The sequence below is a fragment of the Artemia sp. Qi Xiang Cuo genome, chromosome 13 (assembly GCF_049724085.1).
Source record: "Artemia sp. Qi Xiang Cuo chromosome 13, ASM4972408v1, whole genome shotgun sequence".
Taxonomy (NCBI): domain Eukaryota; kingdom Metazoa; phylum Arthropoda; class Branchiopoda; order Anostraca; family Artemiidae; genus Artemia; species Artemia sp. Qi Xiang Cuo.
The window spans coordinates 45,399,605-45,423,932 of NC_142806.1; the positions used below are offsets into that span (position 1 = coordinate 45,399,605).

Sequence of the window (24,328 nt, forward strand, 5' to 3'; positions counted from 1 at the left end):
CACACACACACACACACACACACACACACACACAGAAAAACACGAAACATAGATACACAGACACACAGACACACACACACACACACACACACACACACACACACACAGAGACACACACACACACACACACAGACAGACACAGAGAAACAAACCGACAGACACACACACACACACACACACACACACACACACACAGACACACACACACACACACACACACACACACACACACACACACACACACACACACACACACACACACACACACACACACACACACACACACACACACACACACACACACACACACACACACACACACACACACACACACACACACACACACACACAACACACACACACACACACACACACACACACACACACACACACACACACACACACACACACACACACACACACACACACACACACACACACACACACACACACACACACACACACACACACACACACACACACACACACACACACACACACACACACACACACACACACACACGACACACACACACGACACACACACACACACACACACACACGACACACACACACACACACACACACACACACACACACACACACACACACACACACACACACACACACACACACACACACACACACACACACACACACACACACACACACACACACACACACACACACACACACACACACACACACACACACACACACACACACACACACACACACACACACACACACACACACACACACACACACACACACACACACACACACACATACACACATCATTCTCATTTTAATTTTGAAAATATTAAATGTGAAGTTCTTATATTTTAAGTATGTTTCATCTTATTTTAAGACATGTAAAAAAATATCTGTTAAAAATTTTTTTTTTAAATAAAATAAATGTTCAAAAAAAGTAAAAAAAAATCCAACTTAAAAAAAAATTAAGAAAAAAGTATAAATAATAGGGAGAGGGGCCCAACAATTGGGAGGGAGGGGTTCTTGGAGGCTGGGGGAAGGGGAACCTTGAAGGTTGTGGTTCTTGGTGGCTAGGGTCATTGGTGGTTGCGATCCTTGATTGTTCCAATCCATAATAATCTCACTAGTTGATTTCTAAGGATTTCTAACGATTGTTCTGAATTTCTATATTAAAATTATTTTTCTTGGAATCTACATCTTTATTAGTTTCAACTTTTTAGCATTATCCAATGCTAAAAAGTATTTTATATCGCCCAGATCCCACATTATGTAATTGTCCATTATAGCGACCACAGCCAAGAAGTGAGAGCTAAGTCAAGTCACAAGATCTTCTTGTCATTGCTAAACGTTTTCACTGACTGATACACATGATGTTATTCTAACATTTATGTCACTTTGTGTACTTCTTACCAACACCTCAGACTTACCTGTAGTTGATAAGTGATTTTAACCGTTTTTACCACTTTTAAACGATCCAATTAAAAAAATTAGAATTGTATTGTCCTCTGTTTCATTCTATTATTAAAATCATTATTAAGAGCATTCAGAGCAGAGCTATGCAAATGGAATACCTTTTCACATATTGAGTTAGCTTAATGTAAATGAGATAGTTTTTTAATATCTCTAATAATGTACACGATACTGAACGAGATCTCGGATACCTTTACGCTACAGGTTATTAACCGGCCTCTATAGTTATGATATTAAACCCACCTTATATGGTGTAGTGTTCGTATATATTACAAAAAAGTGATGACAGGTAAATCAGTCTTCGTAGCTGCAGAAAGTGGTCTGACAGGCTACGTACTCGTCGCGGTGCAAAACAGGTTACTACTAACTTTGCCACCTGGCCCTGGCACGGCTACGTGGTAGGCTCGTATAAATTGATTCTCATTGTCACTTGTCTTGAAACTGCAAACTTTTCTGGATGTCTTGGCGTCACCTCAGGTTCGATAAAACCACCCTAGGAAAAATATAAATTGTTTCTTAAAGTTTTGACCTATTTAATTCGTTTTTTTGGCGAGACATTTCAATATGCCAGTTTTAAGAAAAAACTATGTAGCCAATTTTGAGGCCGGACCCCGCCACTTTCATTGCCAACACGTTCTAATTCTCGCTGTCACTTGTAATTCTTGCTGCAGCGTATCTTCTAATCACAAATTTCTTTATTCTCGCTGTGGCGAGATATGCGGCTAGAAGATATGTGACAGCTAGCATCACAACGATTACATCGAATCGCAAATGAAATTTGCAGCTAGAAGAAAAGCAATAGTGGAAATCTAAACGAGTCCCAGAAGAAAACAATCATATAAAATGCATGAATATTTGATGTCTTAACAGGAAGGAGGAATTTGCTTATTTTTAAACTCTCTTTAAATGAGCAACTGTGTATTCATTTATGTAGGCAGCAAGAACTACAAGCGACAGCAAGAATCAGAACCTGTCAAAAATGAAAGTGATAAGTAATTGAGATCCTTGAACGTTATGTGTATTACTTGTGGACCACTCCATTTTCCCGACGAAATAGTAGCAAACAATGGTGATTCAGTTGGAGGTTGTTATTTATAACAAGAATCACTATATACAAGCCTGCTGTGTGCCGAGTGCCGCAGGCCCGGCCTCAGAATTGGCTACATAGTTTTTCCCTTAAAACAGGCATATTGATCTTTCTGGCTACAAAAACGATTTAAGTAGGTCACAAGTTTGAGGAAGAATTTCATTTATCCCAGGGTGGCTGTATCGTTCCTATGGTGACGCCATGACATTAAGAAGAGGCTCAAATTGTCTGCGGTTTGAAGACAAGCGACAGTGAGAATCAAGATATATATAAGCATGCTTTGCAGCCGTGCTAGTGCCCGGCCCCTGACATCAAGAAAGGCTCACATTGGGTGCGGTTATAAGATAAGTGACAATGGAAATCTATATACACAAGCTTACCACGTATTGGTGCCGGGAACCGGCCGTGAAATCGGCCATATAGTTTTTTGTTTTTTTTTATAACTGTCATATCGACATTTCTGGCCACCAAAAACAATCTAAATACGTCACAACATTAAGTAGGAATTTGTATTTTGCTCAGGGCGGTTGTATCGAGCCTATGGTGTTGCCATTATATCAAGAAGAGGCTATGGTTAGAAGACAAGCCATAATGAGAATTATTCTATACAAGCCTGCCTATTTAAATTCTGATTTTCTTATTGCTGATTTTAATTTATTAATATTTCTTATTTTTCAAATTTCTATATATTTCCTTTTATTCTTATTTCTGATTTCATTTCTGATTCAATTTTATTAATTCTAATTTCTAGATTTTCTTTATGCTAATTACTGATGTTTCAAGTAATGCTAGGAAATCTGGCTCCCCTCCATAGAAAATTACAGACACACACACCCCCCCGCGAAACAAAACTCCATGAAGAGTTCCTCCCACACACAATCCTCAGGAAAATTTTCCCTAGACAGTTCCGTCCTCACTAAAAATTCCCCCGGAAAATTTCTTGCTGACAATGCCGCCTGAGAAATTCTCTATAGCATACTTTCAATTGACGAAGACGTGTATTTCAGATAAATTTTCAAATCTTACCGGAAATTCCCCCTGCATAGAAATTTCTCTCAGAAATCTCTCCCTCCTCGGCCGTGGAAACTTGCTCCCATTGAAAATTGCCCCACGAAAAAATTTATCCTGCGGAAAATTCCCCCATGGAAAATTTCCCCGTGAAAAACCTTCTGACCCCCCTCCCTTCCCCAATAGGAAAATCCTCCCGACAACTGCAAAACCCGATGAATAATTTTCGTTCGACAATCCCCCCAGAAGATCTCCACATGTAAAATTAAGTCGATAGAAGGAAAATAAGACCGATAAAAATAATTTCCTATATGAATTCTGGCAAATTTCCCATTGTAAAATTTTTCCTGGAATGTTCATCCCCCGAAAAGTTACCTGCCCCTGAAAAATTTCCCCCGTAGAACCCCCTCTTCCTCCCAAACTAAAAAATCTCCCCCCACCTCCGGCAAAAAGTCTGTATGTTTCCCAATAACAAATACTATACGTAAAACTATGGGCAAATTTCACAGCTTACAGCCCTTTCCCTAGGGTTTATTGGAGGTTATGTAATTTCCAAAGGCATAGTTATTGGAGGTTTCAACTATGCTGAACAAAATCGCTATCTCAAATATTGATCAGATGACTAATGTGGAAAAAAGAGTGTGGGAGGGGAGCTATTTACCCTCCAATCCTTTTGGTCACTTAAAAAGGGCATTAGAAACTTTGGTTTCGGTTAGAATCAGTCCTCTCCCAATATCGTAGAACAATTGAATCGATGCGAGCACCCCTGGGGAGAAAACAACAAACATCCGTGACCTTTGTTCTGGCAAGAAAAAGAAATTCAACTTTTTTCTCAGATGAAAGCTTGAAACCTCTACATTATGGGTTCTGATATGCTGAATCTGATGGTACGATCAAACAGTTCGGGGTAACGAACTGTAAGTAAGGAGCGACCTGGCTCAATGGTAACCGAAACTCTAGAAAACGGGTTTTTGATACCAATAAATTCATCAAAAAAATCAGATTTCCATGCTAAATTCAAATATATAAGTTTCATCAAGTTTAATTCTACTCATCAAAAGTCACGCGCCTGAGAAAATTTGGCTGATTTTCGAAAAAAGGGGGAAAGACCCCCTAAAAGTTATATAACCTGAATGAAAATCACACCATCATATTCCGCGTATCAGAGAACCCTAAACTAGAGGTTTCAAGCTCCTATCTACAAAAATGTGGAATTTTGCATTTTTTGCCAGAAGAAAGATGGCGGATGCGTGTTTATTTTTTATTTTTTTTGTCTTTTTACCCAGGGGGATCGTATCGACCCAGTGGTCCAAGAATATCTTGGGAGGACTCATTGGAACGGAAATTAAAAGTTCTAGTGTCCTTTTTAATTTAAAAAAATGGAGGGCAACTAGGCCCCCTCCCAGGCTCATTTTGTCCCCAAAGTCACCTGATCAAAATTTTGAGATAGCCATTTTGTTCATCATGGTTGAAAATATGATAACTATGTCCTTTAGGATGACTTAATCCCCAGAAGTCCCAGGGGGGAGGGTTAAAAGTTATGAACTTTACCCAATGTTAACATATAGTATTGGTTATTGGGAAGTATAGAGACGTTTTCAGGGGGGGGGGATTTTTTCTGGTAGTACGGGGGGGGGGTGTGTAGGGGGTTATTTGGGAAGATCTTTCCAAGAAGGAAGTCTTCATGGGGAATGAGACAGTGCTATGAAGGGCGTGCCGGATTTCCCAGCATTATTTTAAAAAAAAGATCAGAAATTAAATATAAGAAAAACAAGTTTTCCAACTGAGAATAAGGAGTAACATCAAAAGTTAAAACGAACAGAAAATATTAGGTGTATGATTGGGTTCACCCCCTTGTCAATACCTCGCTCTTTAAGCCAAAGAGTTTTTAGTACTTTTATAAGAGTTATTTATTCTAATTAACGGCCTTTGTGATTAAGGGGTCATTTTTAAAGAATTGGAACAAAATTTGAAATTTAGCGTAAAGAGCGAGGTATTGAAAAGGGGGCGAACACCCTAATGTACGTAACAAAAACATACGAATATAAAAGTTCGTTACGTAAGTTAATTCGTAAGTTACGTATATTTATTACTAATAAAAACGTTCGTAAATAAAGTTAGACAAGTTTCGAGAAAGAAATTTAACCAAATAAAAGTAAAATTAATATGCAAATTTCGTTTTAATTATTCATGTACGGTGAGCCAAAATCAAAACCTGCATTAATTCAAAAACATTCAAAAATTAAATTTAAAAAAACGTTTTTTTTAACTAAAAGTAAGGAACGACGTTTAAACTTAAAACGAACAGAAATTATTCCGTATATGAAAGGGGCTGTCCCCTCCTCAACGCCTCGCTCTTTACGCTAAAGTTTGACTTTTTCACAACTCTTATGTTTTTAAACAATAAAAGACTTTAGCGTAAAGAGCGAGGTGTTGAGGAGGGGACAGCCCCTTTCATATACGGAATAATTTCTGTTCGTTTTAAGTTTTAACGTCGTTCCTTACTTTCAGTTAAAAAAACTTGTTTTTTTTATTTAATTTTCATTAACATTCCATTAAAATCCCTTTTTTGAAATCCGGCAAATTTCCTCAGCTCTTAGCTTTTGATGGGTTAGAGTAAACTTAATGGATTTTATTTATTTGTAGTCAGTAAAAAAAAAGCCATCTGCAAAAACAGGAAATTCTTCAGATATATCTATTGATACCAAAATCTCATTTTTAAAGTTTGGGTTACTATTAATTCGAGTCACTTCATACGAGCTATTTCATATCCTAGTTACAATTGCTTTTCTTTGTATAGACTACCCAAAAAAAAAATATTTCTGTGGTTCAAAAACAAATGTTGTTTTTTTTATCATGATAGATACTGTTTGCTTAATTTTTGTTTTCTCTTATAGGTATAACGTTGGATTTCTTTTCATAACTTATTTGATACCTGTCATTATAATGGGATTTACGTATGCTAAAATGTGTTTAATTTTGCACGGCAACGGAAGAGGCATCGGCGAGAGTACTGGATCTCAGATTGAAAATATACAAGCTAAGAAAAAGGCAAGGAATACTTTTCATGGAGTTATAAAATAATATATATATATATATATATATATATATATATATATATATATATATATATATATATATATATATATATATATATATATATATATATATATATATATATATATATATATATATATATATATATATATATATATATATATATATATATATATATATATATATATATATATAATTAAATCGCTGGTCAATTCCTCCTTAATGAATATATGCCAAAGTTTAAAAGGATGAGGGAGGAGGATAGGACCGCCATACTCTGCTTTTGGCTCTCCCATTGTACCGACCAAAAATTGTTCGTGCTATGTAATCCCAACACACATAATGCTAAGAACATGATGCCGTTTTTGAATCAGTTGAGTGAAAAGATTATGGTTTGTTTTAGTTTTCTCTATATTTGCTCACCTTAAATAAAAATCAAGTTTAAAAAATGTAACAACCACCCTTTAACTTTTTTATTTTTATTTTAGACTACCCATGCAAGCGTTTGGTGTCAATGGAACTTGGCATGTAATTGCATGTTTATTGCAAGTGGGATACTAAAACTTCAGAATGGGTACCTTTAAACAAAACTTAGCATGTAGCCAGTAGGGTGCAAGGTACTATTTTGCTTACGTCCCCGTACCAAACTGGTTTTTCTGGTAGGTAAACAGGTCATTACACTCTTTGTCAAGAGGATTTACGCAATTTCAAAGTTCAGTGTCTTTTTTTTAGTGGTAAACCAAAACCGATGTCTCTTTTTGGTTGCCAATTATTTTTTGTATATATTCAGGTTTCATATTAGATTCTCCATCATTTTTTAATAGTTTTGTTCGAGATAGCACTACAAGTATTTTTTGTAAGAAACATTTACATAGAAAAAATATATAGTTCTAAGCATTTTCTGGTAAGCAACAAAATTCTCATTATTATATTAAAAATACTCTATCGGTACTTTGTGGTTATTTTAAAATGTTGATTTTTTTTTAATGTATTAATTTTTACACAAGCTTCATTTTTTTTAGTTTCGGTTTTTTCCTTACTTATATCTCTTTATCATGTACTGCTTGAAAATGTATTTCAGTTATATTTTATATCATAGTATGATAATGATGCTTTTCGTCTTTAGAATAAGAACCAAAACAATTTAGAATCTATGCTGCTTACGGGGATTGACTGAGCCATGTTAATTAGCTGTTCCACTTCTTAAATTTCTATTTATGTCTACATTTGATTGAAATCTGATAGTTTAAAGAGAAAAAAGGCTGTTATACCAAAGAGTTTAATAATTTCTGACTAAATTAACTTTGAGTTTCACAAAAAATGTTCATAACCGCATGATTAGTAACAATTTTAAGCTTGAGTATACAAAGAGGAAGCTTGCTGAATGAAGTGTCAGAGACCGGATAATCTTGAATAATAAAAACAAATCTGTTCTTATTCTAAAAAATCTAAATTTGTAACAATGAGTATTTTATTTTGATAATAAAGGAAAATAAAACTATTTTCAGTTTTTCTCAGTAGGTAGCTTGCAAGCTTAAAGAGCTAAATATATATATATATATATATATATATATATATATATATATATATATATATATATATATATATATATATATATATATATATATATATATATATATGCATTCAAAAACCCTCACCCCCCCCCCATTTTTTTAATGTATTAATTGTTACAAAAAGCTTCCTTTTTTTTTTTAGTTTCGGTTTTTTCCTTACTTATAGCTCGTTATCATGTACTGTTGGAAAATGTATTTCAGTGATATTTTAGATCATAGTAGGCTAATGATGCTTTTCGTCTTTAGAAGAAGAATCAAAACAATATATATATATATATATATAATGCGTTCAAACCCTCACCCCCCCCCCCCATTTCCTCAAAAATAAAATTTGTTACCATATAACCCTATTTAATAAATAACATTGTTAGCTTAGCTATCCTTTTTTTTTAACGGTCCTTATTATCTCATGGGGGGGGGCAGTTTATAAAAAAGGATTATGCAAAATACAATTCTCTCGTTCAAATGTGAAACTTAGGTCCATTCTCTGGTTAAAATGTGGAAAAACCCGTGTGAATGAGTTAAAATAGAAATTTTTTAACAAGAAATGACTGAAAAGTGTTTTGGAGGAGATGTGTTAATTGGCAGAAGGATGTATTAGCGAAGTTATAGAGGAGGGCGAGCTGCTAGCGAAAAACCCATGTGAATGAGTTGAAATAAAATTTTTTAACAAGAAATGTCTGAAAAGTGTTTTGGGGGAGATGGGTTGATTGGCAGAAGGATGTATTAGCGAAGTTGTAGTGGCGGCCGAGTTGCTAGAGAAAAATCTAAGCTAATAAGGGTTTTTGACCGTAAAGTCTAGTTTTTTGTAAGAAAATTATGGAAAATACAATTTGTTGGTTCATAGGTGACACTTAAGTCCAGGTATGGATTGAAAAATAAACTATTTCTGTAGAATCTGAGCTAATAAGGGTTTTTGACCATAAACTCTAGTTTCCTGTAAGAAAATTATGGAAAATACAATTCTCTCGTTCAAACGTGAAACTTAGGTCAATTCTCTGTTTCAAATGTGAAACTTAAGTCCAGTTTCGGATGCTCATAATAATGAGGACTTATGGTTCTAATTCAATATTTTTTTTTCATAAAAACAAACTATTTTTTTTAAACTTCGAAATTATTAAACTTTTTTTTTTTTACGTATCTTAAAATGACAAAATATTCTTACGGCTCTAACAATTGTACTCTGTGATTGGTCAGAGACACAATGTGACTTTCCCACTGGTATTCTATGTCCGGATATCGACACTACCTAGTCTATTGCATGTATTAAATCAGTATCTTTTACGCAGTAGTACGATAAACACATAAGCCATATCTTTTAAAAAAGTGAAGATGGAGAATTTTAATAAAGTGTGTTCACATGTCAATGTTATTGTAGCATTGAATGCTGACAAGGAGAAGTATTTAAACTATGAAACAAGTAAAAATGGACGCACTATTGGAAATGTATGTGTGCATTGTCATGAAAGTAAGGAATTTAATTTCTTTGGAGTACCAAAAAAATTCAACTCTTGTTAGGGTGGATATACAAGAGTGAGATATCCAGAGATGATAGCACTCAAAGAAAATGACAACATAAAAATAATAGTTGATGAAGAGTGACCTCTTCTTGCCAGTTCTTTTTGTAAAATTCTACCTATTGTTACACCCCATCGTGGAATTTTGTGTATTAGCATTCAACGGAAAATCAAAAGGAGACATTAATACTCTTCTACTAATATAATAAACAATATCTTGTTGACGTGCCAAAACTGTTACCTGTGTAAAAATAATGTTGTAATAGACGGTGAAATTGCCGGACAAATAAAAAGGGCATTGGCAGAAAATATCATTAAGGAATATAAAGATGAATCGATGAAAAACAAAGTGCCAGCAAACTTCACTACCATTAATCAAACAATTAATGAACCAAATAATAGCAAAGATGAAGTGCATATTGAACATGTGGATAACCCCCCATTAGAAATGTGTTCCCATGCTAGTGTTATTGTAGCATTGAATGCTGACAAGGAGAACTATTTGAACTATGAAACAAGTACAAGTGGTAGCACTATCGGAAACGTATGCGTGCGTTGTCATGACACTTTGGAATTAAATTTCTTTGGAATACCAAAATAATTCAATTATACAAATGGTGGATATGGGAAAGTATCATTTCCAGAGATGTTAGTACTCAAAGAGAATGCCAACATAAAAATAATAGTTGATGAAGAGGGGCATCTTCATGCTAGTTCTATAGGTAACATGCTACCTATTGATAGAACCTTTCGTCGGCTATTAGGTATTAGCATTCAAATGAAAGCAAAGAGGAAAAAAAAGGCCTACTCTGCTACTAATATCATAAACCATATCTTGTCTAAGTGCCTAAACTGTTACCTGTGTAAAAATAATGTGATAATAGACAGTGAAATTGCCAGAAAAATAAAAAGGGCATTGTCAGAAAATATCACTATGGAGTATAAAGATGAAACGATGAAAAACAAAGCACCAGCAAACGTTACTGTCATTGATCAAACAGTCAATGAATCAAATAATACCAAAGACGAAAAGCATATTGAACCTGTTCATGAGACACCATTAAAAATTGTGTATGATTCAAAATGGAATAATGATTATTCCACTGATTACGAACTAAGAGAAGACAATAACTACAATATCAAGAGAGAACATGGTGAACCATTTTATGGAACAGATTAAAAATATCCAAAGTTAATCATTTATATTAATAATGTATCATAATATATTTTTGTATTAATATTCTACATAACACTATTTCATTAAAAACAATACATTGTTATGTGTTCATCATTTTTAGAGTAAGCTAGCACATCAAGCGTTTAGAATGTCTATTAAAAACATCGACGATGTAAGAAAAGGAATTTGCGTACATCTATTGTCAAACACATGGGATAACATTGTCGAAATCTAGGTATCAGAATGAAAAATTGTAGGTAAGTAAGTAAGCAAGTAAGTAAGTAAGTAAGCAGGGAAGTAAGTAAGTAAGTAAGTAACAAACTCTTTCTTGAATTCACCTCATGGATACATAATGCAGAAATGTAATTTAAGAAATAAATAAAAAATTGTAAAAAAGTAACAAAAAATTGTAAGAAAGTAACAAATACTTTCCTGAAGTCAACTCTCTTATGAAGACATTGCATAAACTCCATTTAATAAATTATCAAAAAATTGTAAGTACAAAAAAAAGTCATTTAAATCAATAAATTATGAAAAAAATTATAAATAAGTGACAAATCCTTTATTTAATTTACATCATGGATACACAATGTGTAAATTTCATTTAAGAAATTATCAAAAATTGTAAGTAAGTAGCAAATTCTTTCTTGAATTCACCTCCTGGATAAATAAAAAAGACCTTTCATTCAAGAAATTATGACAAAATTCTAAGTAAGTAACAAACTGTTTCTTGAATCCTCCTCCTGAATGCAAAATACAGATATTTCATTAAAGAAATTACGAAAAAATTGTAAACAAGTAACAAACTCATTCTTGAATACACCTCTTGGATACACAATTCAGAAATTTCATTTAAGAAATTATCAAAAAATGTAAGTAAGTAGCAAATTCATTCTCGAATTCACCTCTTGGATCAATAAAAAAGACATTTCATTCAAGAAATTACGACAAAATTCTAAGTAAGTAACAAAATCTTTCTTGAAGTTACCTCATGGATACATAATGCAGAAATTTCATTTAAGAAATTATGAAAAAATTGTAAGCAAGTAACAAACTCTTTCCTGAAGTCACCTCGTGGATACACAATGCAGAAATTTCATTAAAGAAATTATGAAAAAATTGTAAGTAAGTAGCAAATTCTTTCTTGAATTCACCTGCTGGATAAACAAAAAGACATTTCATTCAAGAAATTATGACAAAATTCCGAGTAAGTAACAAACTCATTATTGTTTTCACGACTTAAATACACGATGTAGAAATTTAATTCAAGAAATTATGAAAAAATTCTCAGTAAGTAACAATTTCTTTCTTAAAGTCAACTCTTGGATACACAATACGGAAATTTCATTCAATAAATTATGAAAAAATTGTAAGCAAGTAACAAACTCCTTCCTGTATTCACCTCTTGGATGCACAATGCTGAAACTGCATTTAAGAAATTTTCACAAATTGTAAGTAAGTAAAAAATTCTTTCATGACTTCACCTCTTGAATAAACAAAAGAAGTTATTTCCTTCAAGAAATTATGACAAAATTCTAAATAAGTAAAAAATCCTTGCTTGAAATTACCTCAAGGGTACACAACGCTTTATTGTTTTCACGACTTAGATACACGATGTAGAACTTTAATTCAAGAACTTTTAAAAAAAAAAAGTAAGTAACAAACTCTTTATTGATTTTCACCTCTTGGATACAGAAAAAGACATTTCATTCAAGAAATTATGACAAAATTCTAAGTAAGTAAAAAATTCATTCTTGAATTCTCCGTTTACATGCACAATACAGAAATTTCATACTATGGGACCTCTACACGTGATTAAACACGTTTTGAAACTACATGCTATTTGCTTGCCTTTCCTTGGCACCTTTCCAAACGAGTGGGGATCCCCCACTGGTTCCTACACATTGCAAAAAAGTGACGTCTCTGTGTCGTCTCTGTGATGACACACACATAGAGACGAGACACGCACAGACACGACACACAAACAGAGCCATAGTGAGAGAGATATCCAAAAAGTTGGGTTGATCTAGGTTCACTTAGAGTGGCGCGCCACTAAATAAAGCGCGCCACTAAATAAAGCGTAATAAAGCGTTGTGTATCCATGATATAACTTCAAGAAAGGATTTGTTACTTATTTAGAATTTTGTCATAATTTCTTGAATGAAATGACTTCTTTTGTTTATCCAAGAGGCGAATTCATGAAAGAATTTTTTACTTACTTATAATTTGTTATAATTTATTAAATGAAGTTTCTGCATTGTGTATCCAAGAGGTGACTACAGGAAAGAGTTTGTTACTTGCTTACAATTTTTTCATAATTTATTGAATGAAATTTCCGTATTGTGTATCCAAGAGTTGACTTTAAGAAAGAAATGGTTACTTACTGAGATTTTTTTCATAATTTCTTGAATTAAATTTCTACATCATGTATCTAAGTCGTGAAAACAATAATGAGTTTGTTACTTACTTGGAATTTTGTCATAATTTCTTGAACGAAATTTCTTTTTGTTTATCCAGCAGGTTAATTCAAGAATGAATTTGCTACTTACTTACAATTTTTTCATAATTTCATTAATGAAATTTCTGCATTGTGTATCCACGAGGTGACTTCAGGAAAGAGTTTGTTACTTGCTTACAATTTTTTCATAATTTCTTAAATGAAATTTCAGCATTATGTATCCATGAGGTAACTTCAAGAAAGAGTTTGTTACTTACTTAGAATTTTGTCATAATTTCTTGAATGAAATGTCTTTTTTATTGATAGAAGATGTGAAATCGAAAAAGAATTTGCTACTTACTTGAAATTTTTTATAATTTCTTAAATGAAATTTCTGAATTGTGTATCCAAGAGGTGTATTCAAGAATGAGTTTGTTACTTGCTTACAATTTTTTTTTACTTTACAAAAAGTAACTTAAGTAGTGTTAAGTCAGGAGGAGGATACACGTTTCTTTGTGGTTCTTAGTGATCCGGTCGACATAGTATCTGGAACGTAATGTATGTTTAATTGATCAAGTGGGTAAAGAAAAGAAAGAATTTTCTACATAATAAATAATTGTTATCATTTCTTAAATTAAATTTATTCGTTTTGTATACATGATGTAACTTCAAGAAAGGATTTGTTACTTATTTAGAATTTTTTCATAATTTATTGAATGAAATGAATTTTTTTGTACTTACAATTTTTTGATAATTTCTTAAATGAAGTTTCTGCATTGTGTATCCGAGAGGTGACTTCAGGAAAGGGTTTGTTACTTTCTTACAATTTTTTGTTACTTGCTTACAATTTTTTCATAATTTCTTAAATGAAATTTCTGCATTGTGTATACATGAGGTGGATACAAGAAAGAGTTTGTTACTTACTTACTTACTTACTTACTTCCTTACTTACTTACTTGCTTACTTACTTACCTACAATTTTTCATTCTGATACCTAGATTTTGACAATGTTATCCCATGTGTTTTGACAATAGATGTACGCAAATTCCTTTTCTTACATCGTCGATGTTTTAATAGACATTCTAAACGCTTGACGTTATATCTTACTATAAAAAATAATTAACAAATAAAAATGTAATTTTTTTAATTAAATATTGTTATTTATAATATTAATACAAAAATATATTATGATAAATTAGTAATGTCAATGTTTAAATTTGGACATTTTGAATCTGTTCCATAAAATAGTTCACCATGTTCTCTCTTGATATTGTAGTTATCGTCTTCTCTTAGTTCGTAATCAGTGGAATAATCATTATTCCATTTTGATTCATACACAATTTTTACTGGTGTCTCATTAACAGGCTCAATATGCTTTTCGTCTTTGGTATTATTTGATTCATTGACTGTTTGATCAATGCCAGTAATGTTTGCTGGTGCTTTGTTTTTCATCGTTTCATCTTTATATTCCATAGTGATATTTTCTGACAATACCCTTTTTATTTTTCTGGCAATTTCACTGTCTATTATCACATTATTTTTACACAGGTAACAGCTTAGGCACGTAGACAAGATATGGTTTATGATATTAGTAGCAGATTAGGCCTTTCTTTTCCTCTTTGCTTTCATTTGAATGCTAATACCTAAAAGCTGACGAAAGGTTCTATCAATAGGTAGCATGTTACCTATAGCACTAGCATGAAGATATCCCTCTTCATCAACTATTATTTTTATGTTGGGATTTCCTTTGAGTACTAACATCTCTGGAAATGATACTTTCCCATATCCACCAGTTGTATAATTGAATTTTTTTGGTACACCAAAGAAATTTAATTCCATACTGTCATGACAACGCACGCATACGTTTTCGATAGTGCTACCACTTGTACTTGTTTCATAGTTCAAATACTTCTACTTGTCAGCACTCACTGCTAAAATAACACTATCATGGGAACAAATTTTTACTGGGGGGTCATCCACATGTTCAATATGCATTTCATCTTTGCTATTATTTGGTTCATTAATTGTTTGATTAATGGTAGTGAAGTTTGCTGGCACTTTTTTTTTCATAGATTAATATTGATAGTCCTGAGTAATATTTTCTGCAAATGCACTTTTTATTTTCCTGGCAATTTCACCGTCTATTACAACATTATTTTTAAAAATGTAACAGTTTAGACACGTCGACAAGATATGGTTTATGATATTAGTAGAAGAGTATGCATGTCTTCTTTTGATCGTCCGTTGAATGCTCATACCCGAAAGTTGACGATGGGGTGTAACAATAGGTAGCATGTTACCACAAGCACTGGCAAGAAGATGTCCCTCTTCATCAACTATTATTTTTATTTTGGCATTTTCTTTTAGTGATATCATCTCAGGATATCTCACTCTTGCATATACACCCTAACAAGAGTTGAATTTTTTTGGTACTCAAAATAAATTAAATTAATTACTTTCATGACAAAGCACACATACAATTCCAATAGTGCTTCCATTTTTACTTGTTTCATAGTTTAAATAATACTCCTTGTCAGCATTCAATGCTACTATAACATTGACATGTGAACACACTTTATTAAAATGATCCATCTTCACTTTTTTAAAAGATATGACTTATGTGTCTATCGTGCTACTGCGTAAAAGATACTGATTTAATACATGCAATAGACTAGGTAGTGTCGATATCCGAACATAGAATACCAGTGGGAAAGTCAAATTGTATCTCTGACCAATCACAGAGTACAATTGTTAGAGCCGTAAGCATATTTTGTCATTTTAAGATACGTAAAAAAAAAAAGTTGAATAATTTCAAAGTTAAAAAAAAATAGTGTGATTTTATGAAAAAAAAAAATATTGAATAAGAACCATCATTACTCAGTATTATGAGCATACGACAATGGACTAAGGTGTAACATTTGACCAAGAAAACGGACTTAAGTTTCAAAATTGAACGAAATACTCTTATTTTCCATAATTGTATTAAAGGACACTAGAGTTCATGGTCAAAAACCTTTAATAGCTCAGATTCTACAGAAATAGTTTATTTTTTCAATCCATACCTGGACTTAAGTTTCACCTATGAACCAACAAATTGTATTTTCCATAATTTTCTTTACAAAAAACTAGAGTTTACGGTCAAAAACCCTTATTAGCTTAGATTTTTCACTAGCAACTTGCCCTCCACTATAACTTCGATAATACATCCTTTTGCCAATCAACCCCTCTCCCCCAAAACACTTTTCAGACATTTATTGTTAAAAAAATTTATTTCAACTCATCCACACGGGTTTTTCGCTAGCAACTCGGCCTCCACTATAACTACGCTAATACATCCTTCTGCCAATTAACCCATCTCCTCCAAAACACTTTTCAGTCATTTCTTGTTAAAAAATTTCTATTTTAACTCATTCACACGGGTTCCACATGTGAACCAGAGAATGGACCTAAGTTTCACATTTGAACGAGAGAATTGTATTTTGCATAAGCCTTTTTTTTAAACTGCCCCCCCAATATAGAAGCCGGCCCGTCAAACAAAACGGTGATTTTGTATAAATTAGTTTTTTATTAAATAGGTGTTTATTTTCAAAAATTTTATTTTTTGATGAAATGGGGGGGTGTGGGTTTTTGACCGCATTATATATATATATATATATATTGTTTTTATTCTTACTATTAATACGAAAATAATCATTAGCCTACTATGATCTAAAATATCACTGAAATACATTTTCCAACAGTACATGATAACGAGCTATAAGTAAGTAAAAAACCGAAACTCAAAAAAAAAGGAAGCTTTTTGTAACAATTAATGCATTAAAAAAAATGGGGGGGGGGTGAGGGTTTTTGAATGCATTATATATATATATATATATATATATATATATATATATATATATATATATATATATATATATATATATATATATATATATATATAGCTCTTTAAGCTTGCAAGCTACCTACTGAGAAAAACTGAAAATAGTTTTATTTTCCTTTATTATCAAAATAAAATACTCATTGTTACAAATTTAGATTTTTTAGAATAAGAACAGATTTGTTTTTATTATTCAAGATTATCCGGTCACTGACACTTCCTTCAGCGATCTTCCTCTTTGTATACTCAAGCGTAAAATTGTTACTAATCACGCGGTTATGAACATTTTTTTTGTGAAACTCAAAGTCAATTTAGTCAGAAATTATTAAAACTCTTTGGTATAAAAGCCTTTTTTTCTCTTTAAACTATCAGGTTTCAATCAAATGTAGACATAAATAGAAATGTAAGGAGTGGAAAACCTAATTAACATGGCTCAGTCAATCCCCGTAAGCAGCATAGATTCTAAATTGTTTTTGATTATTCTTCTAAAGACGAAAAGCATCATTAGCCTACTATGATCTAAAATATCACTGAAATACATTTTCCAGCAGTACATGATAACGAGCTATAAGTAAGGAAAAAACCGAAACTCAAAAAAAAGGAAGCTTTTGTAACAATTAATACATTAAAAAAAAAAATCAACATTTTATTCTAACCCCAAATTACCAATCGATTCTTTTTAATATAATAATGAGAATATTTTTACTCACCAGAAAGTTAATATAATTATAACTTTTTTATATTTAAATGCTTTTTACAAAATATACTTGTGGTGCTATCTCGAATAAAAATATTCAAAACTGATGTAGAATCTAATACGAAACCTAAATATATATAAAAACTAATTGTCAACCAAAAAGAGACACCGGTTTTGGTTTACCACTAAAAAAAAGACACTGAACTTTGAAATTGCGTAAATCCTCTTGACAAAGAGTGTAATGACCTGTTTACCTACCAGAAAAACCAGTTTGGTACGGGGACGTAAGCAAAATAGTACCTTGCACCCTACTGTAGCCTACAAATCTAGTAAATGGCTTCAAAGTTTTTCAGCAATCAAGTAGTTCATGGTAACAAATTGCAAGTAAAGACCTCTTGCTAATAGTAACGCAATTCTACAACAACAAAAATTGTAGCAGCATATACATCAGAAGAAATTGCTTATGAAGAAGATACCCAAATGTAAAATTTATTAACGGCTAGTTGTTATAACGGCTGATTTATAATCAAGATTCTGCTCTCTCAAAATTAAGCGTAGCGTTAAGAAAAAGAGGCGTACTTTATGCAATAGAATAGAATCACGTTTTTGCTGCCACCATTTTGTAAGAGAGGTGGGGGCTCTCATGGTGATGACTCCATGTCCACACTCAGCCATGAGACCCGAGTTCCCCTAAATAAGCCTCGAATAGAAGAAATTAACCAAGTGAGAGAGATATCTTAACAAAATCCTAATCGTCGTAATAATATATACAAGACAACACAGGCATAAGAAAAACCAAGATTTATTAAAGAAGAGAAGTTTTAAGTTATTAGCTAGGGATATTTCATTATAATCATAATTCAATATTTAATTATGAGAAATCAGAAATTAAAGATCAATAGTTGCTCTTATGTTGGCTAGAAGTGAAATTTATTATTATTAAACAAAAATAAGCATTATAACTAATATATTAAGGCTAATATGTTCCTACTTAGAAGAATCTAATAATAATATTAAAGAATGGGGTAAATGCCCATTTATTAGGGTTTTAACATAATAAAATTAAGAAATAGCAAGGAACATGTTAGACTTACATTCTATATGCATACAAGAAGCTTGAGCGAAGCTATAACCCCAACTTACTTCTATGGTCAGTGTCGCTCTATATAAAAAGATGTGTTCCCCCTTATTTGCCAAACAAACGAAGCTAAATTCAAGCGTTCTAAGAAAAGGGGTATATATGTTTGCAAATAAGTTTATCGATTCAACTATACTTTCAAAGGGTATTGGCATGAACCGGATACATAGCAAGTCGATAATGATCCTAACATTAGAAAGACATTGCTTACAAATCCGACCTTGTAATATAAGGTTGCGTAAAAGTTTTTAAAGATATAATTATGCTGATATCTTGGAATAATTATAGAAAATTATTATAGTCATCCCACTCAATTGCGCTGTCCTTTACAAGGATAAGTCATGAAAGATCAAAATAAAAAAAACCCACCGAATTACAAACATAATTAGTATACAGCAATAGAAAATCAATTGACTTTTAGGCTAAGTAATATTTAAAGGTATATATTCAACTTATTAATCTATATATGTATATATATATATATATATATATATATATATATATATATATATATATATATATATATATATATATATTTTTTTTCCTATTAATTAGTACATACATTATTATTATATTAAATGGTGCTTAGAAGTTAATAGCAACTCAGTAACTAGGGAAGAATCACTCATAACCCAAACATCAAGCTAAAACATAACCAAACCATCTATCACAACTAAATCCGTCACCCTCTTTCTAAGTACTAACTACATCCATTCCGTTGGGGCTAAGGGCAAAAGAAGAAAGCAAGAAAAAGATCAATTCTAATGAATTGCAATTTTGTAGTTTCATCCAGTGACCATTGTTCTCAGTTGACCAGTTCACTCTTAATTTGGAATCAAACTTCTCGTCTTATGAATTTGCGGTTCCCTAATAATATTGGAATCCTTTTGCTACAATAGCATAATTAATTAAATTAACTTATCCGTCAATTCCCCAAACAAAAATGAAATTTAGTCATTTAATTTTTTTTCTCAGAGGTTTAAATATATATATTTTTTTCTTTTCTGTTTTTATTATTTACGCGGTTATACAATTCAAAATTAACAACAAATTCCTTAATAACGAAGGCCTTATTTTCAAAAATACAAAACTGTCGAGTTTTCACAACGTTCTCTCGTAGCCGGTTTGGCTACTGAACTATAAATAATCATGAAATACGTAATTTTAAGATGCCTGACATCACACTAGGCAAAACTTATTCAAATAGATGGTCCAGAGCGCGCTTTTTGGTTTAGCCTGGAATGGTTATTCGGAGCATACTGTATTCTATACAGAACTTAATCCATTGAAACCAACTTTTAATAACAAGAATAAACTACCAAGAGACTTTATCATATACCATATTCTTTTCTCAATGTCCATGAGTGTGGGGTCAGTATCCACTTGTGACCTAGTGGACTTATCATATACGGAGCTCCTCTTTCGAGCACGGCTGTCCTTCGACACATCCAGCTCTTTCAATAAATCAATAATAAGTCTCGTCTCGGGATCCCGTAAATGTCTGTGGTTTAAATCCTCAGCTTAGAGACCTAAGTAATCTACATATAAGATTACTAATAAAAATGCCCGCTGCTATAAATTCTAGTTCGTTTTGAACCAGATATAAGGTCTGACTGCTGTCTATTATCTCCGACTTGGCCTCGATAAAATATTAACTATCATCTTAGTCTAAGGAATATGTCTTATACGTATATAAAGGAGTATCCACACCAAGTAATGATATAGGGTACATCTTGTATAGAGAGATCCCGATGTTTATATAAATATTTAAATTTTTAGCATCCGCATAAATATTACACAATCTTCTCCAAATAATACTGAATTTGAGAGCTCTTCAGAGTTTTATATAAGTCGTATGGTTCCCTAACGATAGAAGACTGCATGGAAAATCGTTTAGAGAAAACTCTACCAATAGACTAAAAACGACTCCCATCCTTACGTCATCCTTTTCCTGACAAAGAACAGCCCCGACACCATTTTCAGAGGAGTCAACAAATAATTCAAAATAGGAATATTTTCAGGCCTTTCTATTTTTCTATAGCAACCAATTTGGATATTTGAGGTCTAATTTTGTCAGGCGACACGACGAATCTTATTACTGGAATAGGTTCTTTAAAACTTGTGATTTAGAAGCTAATAACTAGTTGTTGTGAGTTTTTAAACGCCCGAAAAATATCTTGACATGAAATAAATGCTCATTAGGCTAGAAGGTTTTGTTTGATAAATATATCATCAAAAAAATTGAAAATGAAGGAACGGTGACTTTCTGGAAATAATTTATACATGAAGGTAGCAAAAGCCTTGGCCTTGTGTAGTAATGGATACGACCAATTAAAAGTAATAGAAATGAAAAGAATTTTGATAATTCTCATCAACAGAAATTTGAAAAAGCCACTGCGCATGTCAAATTCACTATAGAACGTTCCTGTCGATAAATTTTGTAAAATGTCAGATGTTCAAAGGGTTATGAAGGCTGTGTCTTTCATGTTCTTATTGACTGCGCGTAAATCAATTAAAAATCGAGTATTTTCCCTGTTAAGTGCCTTATTTTTACTCACAGAATGTTTCCTTATAAGGAAAACAGGAGAAGGGAAAGAAGAGCCCTTTCCTCTACTATACCGGATTTCAGCATGGTTTATAAATGTTCTTTTAGCACTAAGCCATTTAATGAGGAATTCTTAACTGCTTAGGTAGTTTAAATTCTATTTCAAGTGGTACATCAAGGCATAAAGACCGTTAAATCATTTTTGTATTGGTCGTACGCTTGTTTAGAAAAGCAATTTTTACTGTCTAAGAGCGATTGAACTAGGCTCTTGGAAACTTTTTTTTTTCACGGTAAAATGTTAAATTTTAAAAGGATTGTTTCATATTCTGGTTTAGGAATAATAATTAAATTATCACCATCAATAATTGAACTATTTTCTCTAGCCTAGTAACTAGCTTACAATCTACACTTTTAAATCTTCTAAGGTCAGCTCGTGTATCAGACATCACTAAATCACAGCTATATGTTAATCCATCATCAAACCTGATTAATCCTTAACCTTGGTGCCAAATTCTAACTTCCTTTCACAAAAGTGAAAGGGACTGTCTAGTCCTTCCATATTGTTGAACCCTAGAATTACGGCGAGAGGCAATTGTCAACCACCAAAAATCCCCGAAAAGACTAACTTTCTTATTTAACAATCTATCCCTTTGAAATACTTATGTAATATCTGCGCAATTCTTTTTTTGCGAATAAATCTTTTGATATAATTCTTGTTCAAAGGTTATTTTAATAAATCAATGCCTGAAAGGAGGCATGCACTCCCCGGAACATTTTTAACTAAAGAAAAGTAGATCTCAAATTCTGCATTAATACGCATAAAAAAAAAATCCTACGACAGGCTCATTATTTTCATGTCTAACTTGCATAATATGTTAAAAATTTCGGTCGGTGAAATTTTATTAAGAAAAGCATAGCACAGGGATTCTTTTAGACCAGAAAAATGTGTAGCGGTCACATATTTTTCTAAATACAAGCTATACGGTTCATCAGACATTAAGGAAGCGTACCTTTCGATCATAACTGATTCTTCTAATCCCATTAATCTACAAACTCTCTGAAGATCTTTAACCCAACTAGATATTTGTTGTGGTTTAATGAACCTTTTTATAATGGACAATGGATAATGCTATAAGCTAAATGTTGGAATACTGGAGCTGGCATAGCACCTGTATCAACATTAGAAGCGTACCCATGGGCTGAAGCTTCCGGTTTATCACTTTCCCGAGGTAGGGAAATTACTAAAGAAATGAGAAATTAGTTAAAGCTTACCAAAAGTTAAGCAACCAACTAATCCTGTCTGAGTGAATTAGAACTGGATCAAATGCCAACAACTTTACTTAGTAATGTCTCAGTACTTATTTCTCAAAACAACATTAGCCTAAGCATACAAGCAAGCAGTGAAGGAAAAGAAATTTTAAAGGAAAATGATTTATTAGAAAATAAGTACCAGAAATTGCGAAAACGATTTGTAATCGAGATCCTGCTCTCTCAAAATTAAAGGTAGTGTTAAAAAGAGGCACTTTTAGTGCAATAGAATCGTATCGCGTTTTTGCTGCCACCATTTTGTAAGATGGGGGGAGTTCTCATGGTGATGACTCCATGTCCAAACTCAGCCATGAGACCCGACTACCCCTAAATAAGCCTCGAATAGAAGAAATGAACCAAGTGAGAGATATCTTGACAAAATCCTAACATCGTAATAAAATATACAAGACAACACAGGTATAAGAAAAACTAAGATTTTATTATTAAAGAAGAGAACTTTTTAGTTAATAGTTATGGATATTTCATTATAAATCAAAATTCAACAATTATTATTCACAATCAGAAATCAAAGATCAATTCTTGTTCTTATATTGGCTAGAAGTGAAATCTATTATTATTGAACAAAAGCAAGCATTATAACTAATATATTAAGGCTAATATGTTCCTGCTTCGATGAATCTAATAATGATGTTAAAGAATGGCGTATATACCCATTTCTAGGATTTTAACATAATAAAATTAAGAAATAGCAAGGAACATGTTAGACTTACATTCTATATGCATACAAGAAGCTTGAGCAAAGCCATAACCCTAACTGACTTCTATGGTCAGTGTAGCTCTATATACAAATATGTGTTCCCCCTTATTTGCCAAACAAACGAAATTAAATTCAAGGGTTCTAAGAAAAGATGTGTATATGTTTGCAAATAAGTTTATCGGTTCAAATATACTTTCAAAGGGCATTGGCATGAACCGGATTCACAGCAAGTCGATAATGATCCTAACATTAGAAGAACACTTCTTACACAAGTAGTTCCAGGAAGATGTTGAGATTTTCATCCTAGTTCGTCACTTTTAATCCAAGCAAAATGTTAGGAATCTTAGTATCAGTTATTGAGTTTAAGCTTTGATTTCCAAATGCTCACAAAAAATACCTAATTTAAGAAAGTCGCAACTATAAGTCAGCTTTGAGTAGGAGGGACCTAATGACTCCGAACGGGACCGTGTGCTGCAATCTATAATCGAGTCTAACGGTACCTAACTACATAGACAATGTTATTGATCCACGAAGGGGGACATATTTCTGAAAAATTGATTTGAATAATCGGCGGGGAAGTTCTTTTCATAATGTCCCTCCTAAACCAATTTTACAACTTGAAGTACTCATCCTTTTCACTCACAACTTGACTTTATGGCTTTTTAAATACCCCAAAACAAAGCAATACTTTTCAAAGGCTTTATTTATTATATGTTTTCAGAAA

The 24,328-nt window shown here is 32.5% G+C and overlaps 1 protein-coding gene across 1 annotated transcript in view; it reads left to right on the forward strand.

The window, feature by feature from the left end:
- The window catches only part of LOC148945328 (tachykinin-like peptides receptor 86C), a 668,425-nt gene that overhangs the window by 460,504 nt on the left and 183,593 nt on the right, over positions 1–24,328 (forward strand). Inside the window, exon 7 of the mRNA XM_089099007.1 lies at positions 6,457–6,610. Coding sequence (XP_088955133.1) covers positions 6,457–6,610 — 154 coding nt within the window. The remainder of the gene's footprint in view (positions 1–6,456; positions 6,611–24,328) is intronic.